The 19,497-nt window shown below is 35.7% G+C and overlaps 1 protein-coding gene and 1 long non-coding RNA gene across 9 annotated transcripts in view; one reads left to right on the forward strand and one right to left on the reverse strand.

The window, feature by feature from the left end:
* The window catches only part of CBLB (Cbl proto-oncogene B), a 258,056-nt gene that overhangs the window by 153,885 nt on the left and 84,674 nt on the right, over positions 1–19,497 (forward strand). For all 8 annotated transcript variants that reach the window (XM_072965889.1, XM_072965884.1, XM_072965902.1 and 5 more), the window contains 2 exons: positions 264–410; positions 17,533–17,689. In XM_072965889.1, the coding sequence (XP_072821990.1) occupies positions 264–410; positions 17,533–17,689 (304 nt within the window). The remainder of the gene's footprint in view (positions 1–263; positions 411–17,532; positions 17,690–19,497) is intronic.
* The window catches only part of LOC140697731 (uncharacterized), a 42,466-nt gene that overhangs the window by 21,859 nt on the left and 1,110 nt on the right, over positions 1–19,497 (reverse strand). The window contains exon 3 of the long non-coding RNA XR_012075026.1: positions 16,453–16,538. This is a non-coding gene — a long non-coding RNA (uncharacterized lncRNA). The remainder of the gene's footprint in view (positions 1–16,452; positions 16,539–19,497) is intronic.

Genomic DNA, 19,497 nt, shown 5'->3' on the forward strand with positions numbered 1-19,497 from the left:
TCTCCCATTAAACTACCTACTTTATCTTGTACATGTTTATATTAAATAAGTACATGGATGACTAATAGAAACCCTGTTAGGACTTTATATGTATAGTTCTTAAGAGCATTGTTTTTAAGGGCTTTATGAGGTTGAGGTTTGTGACCAATCACCAAGACCGAGGTTGATCTTGTACATAATTTTGTTTTTTCATTATGTATTTCCCATGAAAACCTATATGCGTATATATTTACTTTTTTCTTCTTTCCCCCTTGTATCTACAGGCGGAATCTCACTAAACTGTCCCTTATCTTCAGTCACATGCTGGCAGAAATCAAAGCAATCTTCCCCAATGGGCAGTTCCAGGGAGATAATTTTCGTATCACGAAAGCAGATGCTGCTGAATTCTGGAGGAAGTTCTTTGGAGACAAGTAAGTGCAGATCATTTTAGAGTTTGGATCTGTGTCTGAAGAATGACCTGGACTTGGATGGTGTAGACTGTATAGATTTTACCTCGGTATTTTGAGAATATACTGGAGTGCTTTTGAGCTTTTGATGTGTTTTTGATTGCTTTTTTTTTTCCTGTTTAGCCATCAGAAGTATATACCTCAGTAACTGAGTAATTTTGTTTTACCAAGTAAATATTAGTTGTATGACATTTATTTATTTGATGAACATCCATTGAGTTCAGTAGTTTGCTCTAAGAAGCAGAGGTACGTAAGAGTGCACAGGAAAAGCTCATGAATTTTTTTTCTTTTTTTACAGCTTAGCACACACATAAAGCACAGATACAAAGTAAAAGGCAGAAAGGGATAGATACTTTGAAAAATGGCCCAAATAAATTGTCCTGACAATTCAGACAAGGGAACCGTTGCTTCAGGAATGCAGGAATTAGGGACTGCTTCCTAGAGGAAGCTTGATTAAGATCCGAAATTGAAGTGGGGAAAGGCCTTAGCACTGGGATTCAGGTTCCCTGTGTATCATTACACTGGAAGTATACATGTGTGAACAAGATACAGAAATGAAGATCGTGTTATAACCAACTTGCATTATCTCACAAACTAGCTAAAGACGTTTTCCTTTAGGTACTTCCTATCCAGACACAAACCCAGGTGAGCTTGGTAAATAATAGGAATTAAATATCTGAAGTCAGCATAACTTAAAACTTGGCAAAACTTTTGTCGGAAATCTCTCAGTAAGATCATTAAGAGGCAAATGGTTTCTTCAGTAACCTTTTAAGGGTTCCCTATGATGGGAGAGCTTTCTTAGAATGTCCTTAAATATAGACAGAACCCTGGTGGAGCATTAAGGAGAAAGAGTGATTACTTACACGTAGATTATTGTTTTTATCCTGTAGTTAAATTCTATATTTATGCATTAGCTGATGAAATAAGACATACCATATTGGCATACACTTTTGATGGTTTTAATCCTTCAACACTGATGAATTAACCATAACATTAGGTTTCCCCCCCTTTTTTTTTTCCTTTACGAATTACTGTGTTTATCTATAGCTACCACTATGATTAGGATATGCTTACACTGAGCAATGCACACTTACTAGAGATATAACTTTTGACTTCAAAAATATTGAAGTCTTTTTCCCACTTCTTAAATAAAATGTATTCTGAATTATTTTTAGGCACTAATGGATATTATTACCTTTAACACAGACAGTCTGCATTCCAGAGATCTAGCTATTTATATAACGCTCTTCTATCTACTCACAAATAAGAAATTGAAAAAAGAAAAGATTCATCCTCATCTGAATTCAACTAACAGCCAAAAGTATAATAACTAAATGTTTGTAAGTGGTAGCAAAAGCAGAGAAGGATTGCAGGGTTCTGGGAACAAGAACTGAGGGGATTTCTTGAAGTTACAGCCCATATGTTAACACCCTGAGCCTAATGCAAACAGTTGGTAACCTTCAAAATAAACTTTATCTTTAAAGTTTATAAGAAAATCTATCCAACAAATTACTTGTGTTATTTCTTTTTGAAAACTGAAAATTCTAGTGAGTTACAAGATTGTTTGCTTGTCACAAGGTCAGTAAAAATTGGGACGATTGCTGACACGTTTTTCAAAAGAGGAGTTTGTTTTGCTGGCAGCTCAAGCCACAGAGAATTACGCATTTGAGACATCTTTACTTCCCTTTATTTATAACCAAAGACATCAAGGGGCTGAAATTTCTGTCCAACTGCTACCTGAGTAAAATCACTACTAAATCAAATGGGGGATTCTTGAAATGCCTATTAAATACTCTCCCTACTTTCCAAACCCTTGTACCCTTGTCTGTTCTCTTTGCTTACTTGAGAAAGCTTCTTAATTCATCTTATAAGATTTTTATTTTGGGGATGAAAGCCAAATTTAATGCTCCTTCTGGATCTCAGACATATTTCTGTAGTCACCAAAATTAACTTCATTAGATCATTAGAGAAACCATCTTTATAGTCTTCCATGGGTTTTCCACCTCAGAGTTCCACAATATTTTTTGAATGAATGGATGAATGAATAATGCAGCCTTTTAAAAGGATGAATTCTTTTATCTTCCCTATGCTCTAATACTAGTGTGTGTTTTTGCCTAACTTAGTTCTCATACAGAAGCATTCCTATTATTTATCTTACTACATATTGAGGCCATGTGAGAATGCTTTCATTTGACCCAACCAGTGCCTTTAAACTTGAAAGCAGTATTGTTTCCAAAAACAGAACCATTGAGAGGTTAGTTCTAAGAACAGCCAAGCAGATTATGATTTTTATAAAGCAGCTCTTAAGGAGTTACCAGCAAGAACAAAACATTAGGATTGAGTTAAAACTGGGAAAGACTTATATTGTTCAAAGGGCTTGGTAGAACTCCTAAAGGCAGTTTTCAGAGTCAGTCCTAAAAAGCAGGCCACAGACAAAACTCTCTGGGTGTCATATGCCTAATGCCTCATTTCTGTGCGTCTCAACCTTTCTGAAGTCATGGCCGGGCCAGCCTCTCTGCTCAAGACCCGAGCCCAGCTGCCAAGTGGTTTTGCCTGCCTGGAGTCCCGACGGGATCGGTAACACATCATGTGTCTGGGTAAACTGGTTGGGAAGTTCTTTAGTTGTTAGATCTTTATGCGAAGTTATTGACTGTTTTAATAGTTCTGCTTTTGCTTTCTTAGTCTGTTGACCAGGAGGTAGTAAAAATAGGTAGGAAAAGAGAAGTGGCATTATTGAATAAATATGTCTAAATTCTGCAAAGTGAGACCAATACCAAATGGAATCTTCACAATTAGGATTAATAGTTTATAATCCAGAAACTTTAAGGATGAGGCTCAAAAAATGTTAATAGTCTATAGTGAAAAAGAATATGAAAAGGATATATAGATACATGTATAACTGAGTCACTATGCTGTACACCAGAAATTAACACAACAATGTGAACTGACTGTACTTCATTTAAAAAATGTATTACTAGCTGTTTAAAAGACCCATTAATGTGGTTAGACTCTGGGTGACAGTTATTTTTCTAATAAGCAGGTCAGGTAGCAGTTCTTAGGTTACTCGTGCTGAGCACTACTTGACATAGAGGAGATTTAAACATGTGTTTCCAGCCAAATTATAATTCAACAAGAACCATGGATTCTATCTCCTGAATCTTTGTTTGTGTCTTCTCGCTATCCTTACCTTCAAGTTCTAACCCATTGTTTTCTCTTAGTGAGACCAGTGAGCTCTAAAAAGCAGAAGTATCCATTCTAATTTTTTTGTTGTTGCCTGAAATGCTTCCGTGAATTATTACTGATTCTGGGTTAAAGTCTAAAATCCTTTTAATATGACAAGCTGTAGGAAATGTTCTTTTTCTAGCTTCACCTCTGTACTCAGTTCATCCTCAAAGAAACAAGCTACTCAACACTTTAGCCTGATTTCCCTGGTATGCTTTTTTCTTTCACACCTCAGCGTCTTTGTTTCCCTACACTGCACCCATTGATTGGAAAACCAGTTACCCACACCCTGCCCAGAGTTGCCCTCTGGAAGCGTTTCTTGATGACCCTACTGTAAGGTGCACGTGCCTGCTCTGTTCTCCCAGGTACCTGAGCTCAGATCTAGCAGGCTAGATTGCAGTGAACTGCTGACCTGTTTGCATTTCCCAATAGACTGGAAAGCTTCCTCAGAGCCTGGCACGTTTCTTAGAATGTGTAAGCACTAATAAGTGTTAACAGGCTTGATGAATAATTGGACGGATGGGTGGATGGTTGGCTGCATGGTTGGATGGATGGATGATACCTATTGTGTGCACAGAATTTTCAATACCTTTATGATCTACACATTGATTTTTTAAAATCATCATTTCCTACAATTCTCTCTGAAATGCTGCTCTTCCCTCTTCTTTCTTTTCCACAGTACCCGAATTTTGACACCATTCCTCAGGTCTAGTTCAGAACCCCCTTTTCTGGGTGGTTCTCACTGATATACCCCCTCCCACGTGTTCAACTTTAATTACCCCATGTTTTGTGTTTCTGTTATATTTTAGATATTATTGAATGTAGCTTTGTTATGTGGGTCTTTCCTGCTCAAATATGAAGTCCTTGTTGAATTTCTACCCCAAAATTAGTTTAAAAAATGCTTTTATTAGACGTACTATATATCAAACTCTGTGTCCAATGCTTTCATTTGGCTAGCTCCATTTTCAGTATAAAGTTTAAACATTCTTTTTTTTTCATTTTAATTTATTATTGAAGTATAATAAGTTAGTGTGTCAATCTCTGGTGTACAGCATAATGTCCCAGTCATACATATACATACATATATATTCGTTTTCCTGTTCTTTTTTACTAAAGGTTATTACAAGATATTGAATGTAGTTCCCTGTGCTAAACAGAAGAAATTTGTTTTTTTATCTATTTTTATATATAGTAGTTAATGTTTCCAAAGGGGGTGGGAAGGGATAAACTTGAAAGTTCGAGATAAACACTGTTCTTTAAATGGCTATTGCATGAGTCCTTTGGGTACTGTATACATAACAGATGCTCAGTAATTGTTAAGCTCACGGTGTATTTTTCTATCATTTCAGTCCTCTCTTCCTTTACTTACATCCTGTTCTTCAGTCAGGTGGAACTATTTGGGTCTTTACTGACGCATCAGCAGTTACAGATTTCTATGTCTTTGCCCGCATTGTTCCTTCCACTTGAAGATTTTTATCTCTGGCGTAATTAGTTCTCACTAATTGCTCAAAGTTCATCTTGCTCATGATTCTGTGCCTTATTACTAGATCTTTTCACTAGATCTAGATTATTTGTTTAGTTATCTTCCCATTAGACTATAAGCCCCATGAAATCAGACTTATTTAATCAATATTTGTGTTTCCCGAGGTGGCTCAGCTCAGCATCTCATGTGCAGCTTTCAGGAACTGTTGCTCACTTAACCCAGACGAGCTGAGGAGTGGAGGGACGTGTGTGAGTGTGCGCACGTGTGAGGGGAGGGACAGCGTTTGCTGCTTGCTTGATCGGGAGGCCGCATGCTTAGGTGTGGGCCCACAGGCGGGTCGTCTGTGCTCAGCTTCCGACCGCAACGTTTACTGGCTTTGTGACTACAGGCAAGCTACTTGGTTTTTCCACGCATCAGTTTCTTCCGCTATAAAATGTGGATGATAATAACAGTAGTACCTTCTGTCCAGGGTAGTTGCAGAGGTTAAAAGAGCTAAAATCTAGCGAACTGTCAGGCGGATGGAACAGTGTCTGACACGTAGTAAATAATGTGTTGTAGGATAATTAACCAATTTAAAACTTTAATCTTGCTCAGAACCCCAGGAATATATTTATTAATTATTCTACAAATAGCATCATTGCTATTTACTTTATATGATGGAGATTCTATGGTCCCTAGAAATCTAAAAGCAAAATCCAAAAAAAATTAATACAATTTGTCTAAAATTGTGTATATCCCTATGTAAACGTTTGGTAAAATGTAAGAAACCATCCTGCTGACCATGGAGAAAAACGTTCTATTTAAAATGCAATTCATTACATCTACCTTTGATTTCCTGAGGAAGTGGTAAGGCCCTTCTTTGGTTTCCTGTGTTTTCTTTTCACTTTTAATAAGAAACAAAGGACAATGGTTTCTTTACCTTTTCAATGAGTGAGATACATTTTTAAAGCATATTAACTAGATCAGTTTTCCTCTAATCCAAGAAAAGGCAACATAGTCATTTAATTTAAGGTGGGGTGATTGATAGAAATTAGGACTTTAACAAGGAAAATATGCAGCAGGAACTTCAGAGAGAAAGAAACTAAAAGAACTGAACTAAAACTCAAAAATTGCTATTTAATGTTTCTATTTTTTAGTCAACTACTATCACTGCCTATTTTTAAAAAAGCAAACTCTGTTTATATCAATGAGGAAAGTAAAATTACAGGAGTATTTTGTTCAGCTCATTGTAACAAAATCCTAGATAGAAAAAGCAAGTAAGATGTGAAATTATAATGTTCTACGTTTAAGCAGTATGTATTCAATTTGGGGAAGACAGTGTATACAAGATGATAAATATTTAAAATCAGTTCCCATTACAGAAATGCTTAAGGAATGTCACAGATAGTAAGTTAATTATTTACTGGAGTGGTCGGAGGAGTGCTGATGCTCCATGCAGGAGCTGGCATTTTGTGTGGGTGGCACACGTGTTAACAGGGAGAACACGGTCCATGCAGGGGAGAATGCTGTCGGTGGGACAGAATTCTCAGAGTGCCTGCTGTCTTTCCAAAGAAAGATGCAGAGTAACTTCAAGGTTCCGTAAATGGCAATTTTTTGTTGTTGTTGTATACTTTTTCCTTCTTTTCTTCACTGTGAAGTCCTCAATAAGTGACATTCATCTCAGTGAAGTCATCATGAATTAGGTTCTGGATCTCAACCTTGAAACCTGATTTCATTAGAACTCACGAGTATGGTTCGAGAATGAACACATTTTTACTGATCTCACAACCTGATCTAAAGTCCAGAATAGTGGTTTTATTACCTTACAATGAGTAATGCTGCTGTCAAGCAGGTGAGGGTGCTCACATCAGTGTAGATAAATTGTAAATAGAGCCATAGCATATGCAGTACGTTCCTTGGTAAACATGGAATCCAAATACAGGGTGGTGGTTTATGATCCACTGTAGGAGTTACCCTGCCTCAAGCACCAAAGTACTTAAAATTGCTATTTTCTCTCTTGGACTGTGCTCTGAAAGCTCTGTCTGCATCTGGCCCTTTGGACTTGTTCCATATGCAGAGTTGCACTTTTAAAACTTTGTTCTTTGGAACCCTGAGAACAATGGGAACCCATAGATGGGATTTAAGTAGGAAAGTGGTCACCTTTGGATTTCAGGTGGACCACTCTTGCTGAAGTGTGGATGATGAATTGGAGCAGTGGTTTCCAAGCCCAGTCGATCATATTCCTTATTACTCTTTTATTGCTAACTACTTTTTGAGCATATAGTATCTGTTTGTATCATCTACATATATACACATATGTATAAAAATACATATTACTCTACAAATGATGTATATTCTTATATATTATATAAAATAAATTTGTTTAAATATACAAAAATGCAGGTAGTATTTCAGTACTTTTTTTCTCACCCTAAATAGGATTATCTTGTATACCCCCTGGGGTCTCTGACTGCCCTCTGCCTTCTCCAGCACCCCTGTTCCACTTCACACTTCAGGAACTGATAAATTAGGAGAGAGATGGGTAGGAGACTGTTGTAGAAAACTAGGTGAAATAAACAAATAGATAGACAGATTCATGAATTTGAGAATGATATGGAGATAAAAGTAGCCGCACTTGATTATTAAGATATATGAGGTATGAGAAATGAGTCCGAGTCAAGTGTGATGCCTCAAGCTCTGACTTGAACAATTAGGTACCATTTACTGGCACTGGAAAAATAGGGAGAAGAGGAATTTTGGCGACCAGATAAATTCAGTTTGACCTAGGTTCAGTTTGGTGCATCTAGATAAATTCTCTTGGTGATGTCTGTGAGTAGGCTGTATATACAACCTTGAGAGAAGGAATGTAGAATTAGAGACAGATTTAAGGATTGACAGTACATTTATGATTTTGCAGTTTTGACAGCCTGTGGAGTGTTTTTTTGGCCTCAGGCAGTATTTACATTAAAAACTTGGATGTTAACTTTAAAAAAGTATTGATTTTACACAAAAATATTGTATTGAATTTCACTGAGAAAGTGGGAGTGATGGCAACACTGGATCTGATTTCTGACAGGGCAGCACTTGACTGGATATGGGTGCTAGCTGCCCAGTTTAGATGTGCCCTCCTCCAATTCATTGCAGTCCTTACTTGGACTCATGCAATGTCTGCCTGGTCTCTTGATATGAGTTCATAATCTCTGAGAGCTATCTGAAGCCATAGGACTATTGACCATGGAGAATGTACAGGGAGAATGAAAAGGACAGATCCTTGAAGAATTTTGATGAATGAAGTATGCACAGAGGAAATTTAAGGAAATGGAGGCATTGCTGAAAAGTAGACGTAAAACCTAAGGAGTGTGGTATTGTAGATGCTAGAAGAAGGTAGGATTTAAAGAAAGAGGGAGATGAACCAGATCCTTCAGACCAGTACTGAAAGATCAGCTAGATAAAGACTTTGAAGTTTTCATCAGATGTGGTAACAAGATGACATTTATAACTTAATTTATTTGCTCTTTTAACATTCTGCGAGTCTCCTTTATGACCAGAGTCTGAGTAGGCCCCCTGTGTTGCACTGCATAGTCCTGTTGGGTTTTTTGTGTGCACAGAGTAAGCGCGCTGGGTTTTGCTTGCACTGAGTAGGTAGATTAATGTGTCTGGCCTTGTACCGAGACTGCTGGTGAATTACGACGAGCCATCCTAGGAGGGAGAGTCTGAAAGTACCTTTTCTTATTTTGAAGTTACTAAGGCTCCCTAATGATAAAATAAAATTCTAACCTTGTCCTCCACTGTTTAACCTGTTTGTATCTCGATTTTGGCTACTTATTTTACTTCCCTATCTTGAGAATTAATTTTTTTTGTCTGCTCTGCCAAATTAGGAGAGTACATTCACACCCTTTGCCAAGACCATTAATGCTTTTTGAATAATTCTGAATATTCAGCCATTTACTAGAACACAGAAATTGTGTTTCTAAGCTATCATTTAAAAAGCTCTGCGCAAGGTCCTATTTTTTTTTTAAAAAGCAGAGTTCACTTTTTTCCATTTCTTAGTTCCAGCTAGCTGGTCAGTTTGATTTAATTCACTAACACAGTTTTTAAGCCAGTTATATTCCCATTCTTAGAAGTTCTTAATACTGTATTCAGTGAAAGAATTTTTTTTTTACAAAGTATTTAATGTGCCCCCGGATTCAAAAAGGTCCTGATTCTTAATCCCTCTGCATGTTTGTTCTCTTCTCTGTGAGATTTTTCTATGTTTGCAGGTAAAGAGACAAGTTTCTCCTTCTGAAGCAAAAAGCATGTTTGCTCACAACCTTGTAACATAAGGATAGTATTCCTCTGTGGATCAAAGGACAGGTATACTCACTAATTAACCACTATAAAATATTTGGGCTCCCTAAGCTCTAGGTTTCTCTCCAGTTAACAGAAGTCAGTGTGTACAGATGTCACCTGGCTCTCTTTGCATCATCCTTTGGGAATTAAGGCTCAGGGGGCAAGTTCAAGAAAATGCTGATACTCTGACCACTGCTTCCTGTGAGTAACAAAGTCCTTTGGCTTTGCCGCTCTGACCCACAAATCCTGTATCTTCTGCCAGCATCCTTGCAACTGTGATAAGACAACTTGTTAGCTCGCAAATAGGGTAGAATCTCAGACTCTTTACAGTTCTTCAGAACTGTGTTCTGCTGGTGGAGAAATTGTGACTTAATAGCAAACTAAATAAAACTTAAAAATAGTATTTAGGATCTCCTTTTTATTAATAGATTGCTAATGCTTCATTTTCCTGTTTTCCTCATTCTGAATGTTCATTATCAGTAGGACACAATAATAATTGTTTTTCTCTGTAGTGTTATTTCTGCTTTGTTAATCAGCAGTCATCAGTTTCTCTTAGGAAAAGAAATTTTGGGGGATCTGCTTATGCACAGTAGTATGTATATAGTTTCTTCTGTGAGGATCTAGAAGTGGGAAAATTTTTAATGGAATTTTGACATATTTTTGTGGATTATATTTGCAGCTTTTCTTCCCATTCTTTTCCACCAATATACTTTATTTTCAGAGCTGGAGAATAAATGGAATTACAAATTAATAATTTAATTACAAAGTATAAAGTAACTTCATGGTTACAGTAAATTTGCTGTTTATTATGTTCAAAAGTTAGATTGGGAGACCAGGAGTTAGAAATTATCAAGTGTATCACATGAATGAGTTTATTGAGAACATCAAGAATAATATTAAAGAATCCATTTCCTTGTTTCTACAATCTTAAAAAAATGTTTGATTCTAAATTTAAGCTTCAGAATGTGAAAATAAGAGTGATACTTGTCCCTTATACAGAGAAGTAATTCTTGTCCACTGTAGACAAGACATAAGGAACTTTTTTGACAAAGAAAAAAAAAATCTGTCACAAATATGCAGTCTCTTGTGTCTTTCTGTATAAGAATCAGGAATTTTTATTTATGAGGAAGAATGGTTAAATCTAATTATGGATATCCTTGGTAACCATAGTTACTGTCCTCTCTGTGATGAGTTGTAACGCAACTATTTGACCAGAATGGTTTTGGTATGTTCTTTCTGTGGGTTACTGGAAAACAGTTGTTTTTCTTTTAGTGATAGAAGAGCAAGAGCTGTAATAGCTTCTTCAGAATCTATTTTCATATCCACTAACAAATAGTCATTACAGGCAATGGCTTGGACTTGAGGAATAATGATATACAAAATATCAACAGACTTGGGAATCACGGTGCTAATATCTGGCATCCATAATAAAAACCAAAGCATCAAATATCTTATGGATGTTTTGTTATCTTCTGACTAAAAGCAATTTAGAAGTACTGCCACCTAACATATCTTTGTTGATCAAGGTGAATTTTCTGAACAAAATTCAAATGAAATTAAAGATAGGAATGGATTAATATAGATAGAACAGATTTTCATTTTGTTTAAAGTCCAGGTGACATTTTATATCCTTGAGCTAGAATGGATTTTAAACAACTGTCGTTATCACCACCACCAGCACCACAGTAATAAAACCAAAAACCAACAAGAAAACATGTTCATTTCCTTGTTTATACCATGGCAGGTGTTTTATCTGTTCCCACATTACTTACTCTTTTTAACCTTAGAATTTCAATGTAAAACTAAAAGTTTAATATATAAAGTTTAATTTGCATACAGAGAAGTACACAAATCATAAATATAAGATGAGGAATTTTCTTTTAACACACCAATGTAAATGCCACCCAAATAAGGAAATAGTGTATTATCTGCAGTTCAGAATCCCCCTTCCCCTCAACCCCTCAGCAAGTCCCATGCAGTCACTGCCTGCTCAAAGTATCCTAACTTCTAGCATCATGAAATTATACATAGTTGAAGCCTTTAAAAAAAAATCAAGGTTTTCGCTCTTCATTACGTTTATGAAATTCATCCGTGTTCTTGCATATAGCAGTACTTTGCTCTTTCTCCCTGCTCCAGGGCATGGCTGTACCACAGTTTACCTGTTCATTCTATTGGTGATGGGCATAGGGTTCTTCCTACTTTGGATTATTACCAGTAGTGCTCCTGTGACATTTTTAATACATTTTAAAACATATATATACATTTCTATTGGAAGTGTATCTAGGAATGGAATTGCTGGCTCCTAGTTTATGTATAGTTTTAGCCTTAGTAGCTTTTTGATGACCACCAAAGATTTTTCCAAAATGGTTTGCCAGTTTACTCACCTATGAGGAGTGCATAAAGGTTCCTATTGTTCTGTATCCTTTCCAACATTTTATGGCATCATTTGTCTTTTCTTTTTTTTTTTTTTTTTTTAAATAAGCCACGCGGTCAGGGTAGAGTAGAATCTAATTTTGCTCTTAATTTACATTTCCCTGATGACAAATGAAGTTGAATACATCTTTGTGTATTTATTGAATATTTTGATTTTTGTGTGTGTGAATGTGAAAACTATTCGCCCCATTTTTGAGTAGTAATTATTAACATTTAGAAGGGTTTCTATATTATAGATGTGAATCTTTTGTTGATTATATGTATATAAAGGGTTTCTCCTAATATGTAGCTTTCTTTTTCACGTTGTTAATGACATCATTCCATGAACACAAGTTTTTAATTTATTTTTTCCTTTATCCTTTTAGCACTGGGTCTTGTTTAAATTTTTTGTCTGCTCCAGAGTAATACATCTATTCTCTTATATTTCTTCCAGAAAACTTTATTGCTTTATCTTTTGTATTTAGGTCTAATATTCATCTAAAACAGGTTTTTATATGGTATTAGTTAAGGATCATGATTCATTTTCTTCCATATATCTTCATTCACTCAGCAGCATTTATTGGAAATATCATCCATTCCCCACTGCTGTTTATATATAGTTGATGTTACACATGTAGTGTCTAGATATGATTGCATTTGTTTGCAAAATATGTTTTGTTCCATTGTCTATTTGTCTATCCTTATGCCAACACAATGCTCTCTTAATTAATGTAAAGAGTAAAAGCTTGTCAGTGTTGTTCTTATTGAAGACTGGCTTAATTATTCTTGGCTCTTTGTATTTCCCTAAAAGTTTAGAATCAGCCTATCAATTCCTACTACAAAAATATCTCCTAGAATTTTTTATTGGGATGGTAATAAATCTAATAATCAATTTGGGGAGAATTGACATCTTTACAGTATTACGTCTGCAAAGCCATTAAAGTGTTACATCCCTTTTATGTCTTTTCCATCTCTGTTTATATATGTGTATGTGTTTGTGCTATGGCTTTTCTCCTGTTTTGTTAGCTTTATTCCTATTTAGTTTTTATTTTCAGGTGCTGTTATAAATTTTTAAGTTTTTTCTAATTATGTATTACAGCTTATATAGAGAAATACAACCTATTTTTGTATAGTGGTCTTATATTCAGCAACCATGTTGAATTCTCTTCTTTCTTCTCATAGTTTAATCTGTAAGTTGTTTTGTATTTCCAAGCTATAAAACAATTTTATAAGCAAATACAGTTCTAATTTTGTTTTAATTATCTGTGATTACAAAATATATTTTATTCCTTTCAGCCATTAGAACATATTAGAAGTATTTTAAAAGTTGCTTGTAATTCTACCACAATCCAGGTATCAACAATTAAAATTTGCGTTGATTTCTCTATATATTCCAGTTTTTAGAACTGATCATAAAAGGCATACAATTTTAAAATGCTGTTCTCATTTAAGGCCATGGATACTTTTCCATGGCAAGAAATATTTATATAATTGTTAATTGCTATAAAATATTCTAATTTATGGATGTAATATGTCCTATCACTATTGAAAATACTTGTTTTACTTTTTTGCTATGATGAACAACACTGTTGAAGAGACATGGATGAGTCTTTGCATGGCTGTGTATATATATATATTTAAATATAATTTACTTGATTGAAATCCATAGAAGTAGGTTTCCTGGGTTAATGTGAAAGGCGTTTGAAACTTTCTGCCAAATTGTCTTGTAGAAATGCTCTGTAAATTCTCTTTCACACCAGAAGTACACAGAAGTTCCTGTTTCCAAACACCCTATCCTTTGTTGAGATTCACACTTTATTATATGGATTCTTTTTCTATGTGAGTTAAAAATAAAACCCTATAGAGCCTTTTATGAACTTGTAGTTTCTTGGAAATGTTTTGCCCTCTTTTTTAAATCAATTTCCTTACATTTTTGTCTTGTATTCCTTATACTTTTGTGTTAAAACTGCAGGATTTTCAAATTTATCAAGTTATTATCTCTCCTAATATTATATAAATAGACTGTCATTTTTCTTTTTAAGTCATGAAACCATTTCTGTTGTAGGAAGCTGGTAGCACGGTCAAATTTCTGGGTTCCTCCTTTATGAAACACTCCCCTGCCTTCCCTAGACACAGTTTAATTACACAGATTTTATTTGCATACTCCTTTGTCTTGGGCAAAGATGATTGAGATCCAGTCTCTGTTTGCAAGACTCTCCATTCTTTGGGGTTCCCATAACACATGAATCTTTTTCTATGGTAACCTTAGCACATGGCACAGCCCAAGTTATTTACAGGTCTTTCCACCTGTAGATTGTGGCTTTATTTATATTTTTGTTTTGAACCTGTCAAAATGCTTGGCACATATAAGATCTTTCTTGGACAGGTCACTTCTTTAAACCTCAGTTTCCTCATCTGTATCATGAGGATAAATATGTTACTGTGAAAAACTCAGTTCTTTTTTTAAAATATATTTTTATTGAAGTATTGTCAGTTTACAATGTTGTGTCAATTTCTGGTGTACAGCACAATAGTTCAGTCATATAGGAACATACATACATTTGTTTTCATGTTTTTTTAACCGTAAGTTAATTTGGTGATTAGCAGATGGTGAGTCATCAGTAACTGGCAGCTCTCATTTTTATTCCTATTGGAAGTCTAAAGATCCCAAAATCATGTTATTTATTATAGGTGCCCAGCTACCCATTGGACTTCTTTTCAGTTCTTTGTAGATTAATGGTTACTCGTGCTTTTCATTGGATTTTGAAGTTAATTCAATTTGCAATTCAAGGGATTTATAATTGAAAATGGCAAAAGGACAGATTAAAACACTTCTGTGTTGGCGCGGGCTTGCAGCTTAGCTGGCTCTTTTATATTCTGTTCCTTTTCTTTCTCGGCCTCTCTCCTTTTCCCAGGTCTCTTCCAGTACATTGAAGTTTCCATGCATTTGTAAAACAATTTACCATTAATATTTTCTCTCGCTAGCTTCATCTCGAGGAGAAGAGGGAGTAGAAACCACCACTCTGTGTTGCTGCAGTTTAATTAAAGGTGTGAACAGTCATCCTCTGCCTCTCCCCTCCCCCTGCAAACCTCAGGAAGGAATGTGGTAGCAACTTGAAATCCTCTTTGAAAAGTTGAGATCCTTAGTGCAGCAGTTTCACAACTTTATTTTTTTAGAAATCCTTGTAGTCTATTTCTGTTCTTCACTCATGAAACCCCCGCTCCTCCCCACCGTTCCCCCCACCTTCTTCCCATGGTAGGTATTTGGCTCAGCTGATCAGAAAGGAATCGTATCTGTTGTACGAACAGTTACATGTAGTAAGTGAACCAGATAACGCTGTCCTTAATCCCTGCTAGTACTCTTGACTAAGGTTCAACAGGTAAATGCCTGTTGGGACCTTAAGTTTATCACAAGAGAACTGGGGCAAGTCTCATTTGCACACGTACTGTGGAAATGCAGCTTGCCCCTTTGTAAATTGTTGTTCCAATAGTAAGTTAGACTACAACTTTGGAAGTTGGTACATTTTTTATAATTTTCTCTGGGAAATCTTTGGATATTCAAAAGACTTATGATCCGCATGCACCTTAAATATTGGGATGAGGATAATTTTTTTTTATGGTAACAGATACTGAAAGGTATCTGTCTGGCCAGTCTATTTGCTTTCTATGCTGTATACACAAGACAAAATTCTCTGAACATTTCCATACAAAAGAAAACTCATACCATGCTTAAATCAGTAATTTTCTTTTATTTTGAATAGGACGGTTCATGTCCCTTTTGTGTATTGAATTGGAAACTTGAATTCAGAAAAGAAAACTGTGCATCTTAGGCACCACTTCCACAGGGACTGTAACGAAGCTGGACATAATTGTGTATTTACACTTCACCATAAATCAATAGCCTTCTAACATTATCAAAAGTTTTCATTGGTATTTTAGAACAGCAGTGTCTTGTTAACCTTAATCAGAGCCTGACGTGTGTTTCTTCTAAATGGCTTCTGATGTGGTGTCTCTCTTCAGTTCTCTGTGGTTTCCTGTTTTTTTCATACATAGAGAAAAGCCCTTTGATGTATTCAGTCTCATATATTTTTTTTCTTTTAATGGTCTATCAAACATAAACTTTCTTTACAGCATAGTATTGCAAGCCTGTCTTACCATTCATTTGCTCTTCTTGCCACAGACCCTCCTTCTCTGGAATTCCTCCAGCACTTCCTTAAATACCTGTATTCTTCTGTATTCTTCAGCATGGCAGATCTTACTTCTGCCCTGAAAGTGGTATTCTTCCAGGACAGAGGTGGTACCTCATATTTCCATAATTCTCTTTCTCCCCAAGCCTTGTCTTAGCAATTGATGGATACAGCAGACGAGGGGCTCTCAGGTGTGGTCCCCAGCCCGTTAGCAGCAGCAGCAGCACTTGGGAGCTTGTCAGGACTGCCAGTTCCAAGGCCCCACCCCTGTCGTACTGAGGGGAGTACCTTGGGTTGAGAATCTGTAGTTTCTGTGCTGATAAGCCCTTCAGTGATTCTGAGGCATTGACAGCCACTGCAATAGACAATTATTGAAGGAATATGAAAGTTTTACCTTTATGGTGATGCTTCACTGGGAGGATTGATTTAGGATGGGGCCAATTCAGTCCCTTCTGCTTGAGTCTTATTTCTCAAGAGATCCTGGTAAAGAAAAACCTAGATTTAAATATTTGCAGTCTTATAAGAGGGTGAATCTAGCTCTTATGCTGTTTTGAAAAGTGCAGCTTAGAATTTTAAAAAATATGAACGATTTCTTCTGCCTGTCTAGGAATAGGCATTTAACATTCCAAAAGGAGGAAAAGTAAGGAATGAATAATGAATGAATGTTACTCATTTTCATGGTGCGGGGGAGGTGGGTGAAGGTTGGAAACTGGTCAGGTGGGGGATGGTTTGGGAGACTTCCCATGGGGTACCACTCTGTGTTCTTCTGTATTTCTGAACCATGTAAGTACATTACCTAATAAAAATGTTGATACACGGTATATTTAATAAGATTAAATTGAATAAGTGCTGAGTGAGTAAATTTCCACATACTAGCTGGTGGAGTTGGTTAAAAAGTATTAAAATTTCCCTCTACATTAATATGGCAGATCAGATAACGTGGCTTTTCATCTCTGTAGAATCCATCAGGGTGGTAGAAGAAATGTCTTGATGATGTTCTACCTAAACAGTCTTGAAATGGTGGATACATACTACTCTTTTATGCAATGAACAAAGAATTCTTACTGTTACATGAACTCATCATTTTGTAATTATTTTAAGAAAATAAATAAAGGGGAAGAATTTAACTTGACTCAAAGTTAAATAATCTTGTTTACACAACTGAAGGGGTCAGACATGCAGGACTTTGCCCTAGTACCTTCTTTCTGAAGTATTTTTAGAAGTATCTTGATAGCCAAAGACTGTCTGAGAGAAAAACTGATTTACATTTTTGTCACATTCTTAGCAAATGGACAATAATCCAGTTAACAAAAACCATTCCGTGTGTTCTTAATTGTGAACAATATTCTCAACTATTAGTCTTTTAGTACCAGTTGAATTATATTAATGTTACGGTTGAATTGTGCTGTCAGTGGAAGGTGTATCTTAAATGACGCTTGTTTCAGTTACTCTTTTTTTTTTTCCTCTTGCACAGAACTATTGTACCATGGAAAGTGTTCAGACAGTGCCTTCATGAAGTCCATCAAATTAGCTCTGGCCTGGAAGCAATGGCTCTGAAATCAACAATTGATTTAACTTGTAATGATTACATTTCAGTTTTTGAATTTGATATTTTTACCAGGTTATTTCAGGTAAGCTTTCTATTAGCTTATCTCCCCTTCCCCTTCAGCCTGTGTGTGTGTCTCTCTCTTGCACACGCACATGCACACACAACACATAAATATATGGCAAATAGTCTCATTTTTGGTAGTCTGCAATTTTAAAGTAAGTTTTTGGTCACTACTGTAAGCTGACAGTTTGTTTAGAATATCAGGTGTTCTAGCCTGGAGGTTGCTTGTTAGCTTTGAGAAGACTGATGTAAAGAAGCTTTGTTTTAAGGTCCCTATGAATTTCTCACTTTACTTTGTTGATCTTTTTAGCCCAGTAACTGATCAAATGCAACTTCTACAGGTGAGCATTTGCTGGGGTCATATCCCCATGTCTCCCCTTCACCTCCCACACTTGTTAGGCAAGAAGGGGAATAGTTAACTTGGAAATAAATATCAAATGTATCCCATTCTGTGTAGGAGATTACTGTAATGTGTGCTGTTTTTACAGTGGGCTTTGCTCAGCCCAACTGAACATATGTTAAGATATTTTTCCATGTTAGTAAATATTTTCATCAATACAATTTTCAGTTCTCAGTTGCTGCAGAATATTCCATCAAAATACTTGTCATGAACAAATCTCTCACTTGGGAAATTTAGATTTTTTTTCCTGGGTTTTTGTTTTTTTTTCATCTAGTATAAATAACTTTGTGATTAACCTTCTTGTCCTGTTCATTGTTTGTTTGTTTGTTTGTTTGTTTGTTTTAACCATTCTTTTGTAATTGTCTTCGTGTAGCTGTTGAGAAGCGCTTTGTGCTTTTGTACATCTTGGTGGAATTACCCTAAACCTGAGGACTGGAAATTTGTTTTGAATTTGCCTCTGCTGCTAAATTGCATTATTGTCTATGGGATTTAATTCAAGTCATCACAAAATTAGAATCCCACCTAAAATCTGTATGATTCCAAAAATATAAATTATATAGCAAGTGATATCAATTGATCAGAAACCTGGCTGCTTATATTCTGGCACAATTTTTTATTATTTTTGTCTGCAGTAAGATTTGTTTTGTTTGAACCATGCTTTCAGCAAATGTTAGAGTATACTGTTGCTTTTCATGTCTCCCATGTTGGAAGAATTTTGCTTCTCTGATTTATGACTCCACTTGGTAGTAGCCTGCAAGGACTGGGTGACTGATTTATATAAGAAAACAAGATTGCATGGGATTAACTTAAATTTATGAAAGAACCTGTTAACAGAAGTCAAATTAACTCTTGTCAAAAATACTTACAGACTATGCTTTGCTTTATTACAACTTTATAATCATAATCCTACCTAGACATGTAGGGTAAGGTGTTAGATAAATGACTACAGAAAGTGTACTTTTGGTTATTTTCAGTGTATAGTAGTTTCATGATTATTCCCTCAGCACATGTACATTGTCAGCTTAAGTTTTTACAATGACTTTGAGATTTTAGAAAAAGGTTGTCACTATTTAATAATTAATAATTAAAACTGATTATTTTATAATGGAACCTCTTCTTTCTTTAAAAGTTTCTGATACTTGTGCACATACTTCATTTATTTAACATGATACAAAGGCGTTATAATGGGAGGTGCTTTCCTTCTTCCCCTTGTGAAGGAAGAAAACAAAGATGGTTTTCATACATGAAGCCTAGCTGTTAATTCTACAAAGAGTATATTTTTTGTGGGGAGCCTGGATGACTTTTTAGTGTGAGTGTTAACTGCTAGAGTGCCTCAAATTAGATAGTCAAGGTAGGAGGACAAACGCTTATCCAAATAGCTACTTAATACGTGCACATATTTTCTTATAAGCTGTTTCACTTTAAAAACA

This window comes from Vicugna pacos, chromosome 1 (assembly GCF_048564905.1).
Source record: "Vicugna pacos chromosome 1, VicPac4, whole genome shotgun sequence".
Taxonomy (NCBI): domain Eukaryota; kingdom Metazoa; phylum Chordata; class Mammalia; order Artiodactyla; family Camelidae; genus Vicugna; species Vicugna pacos.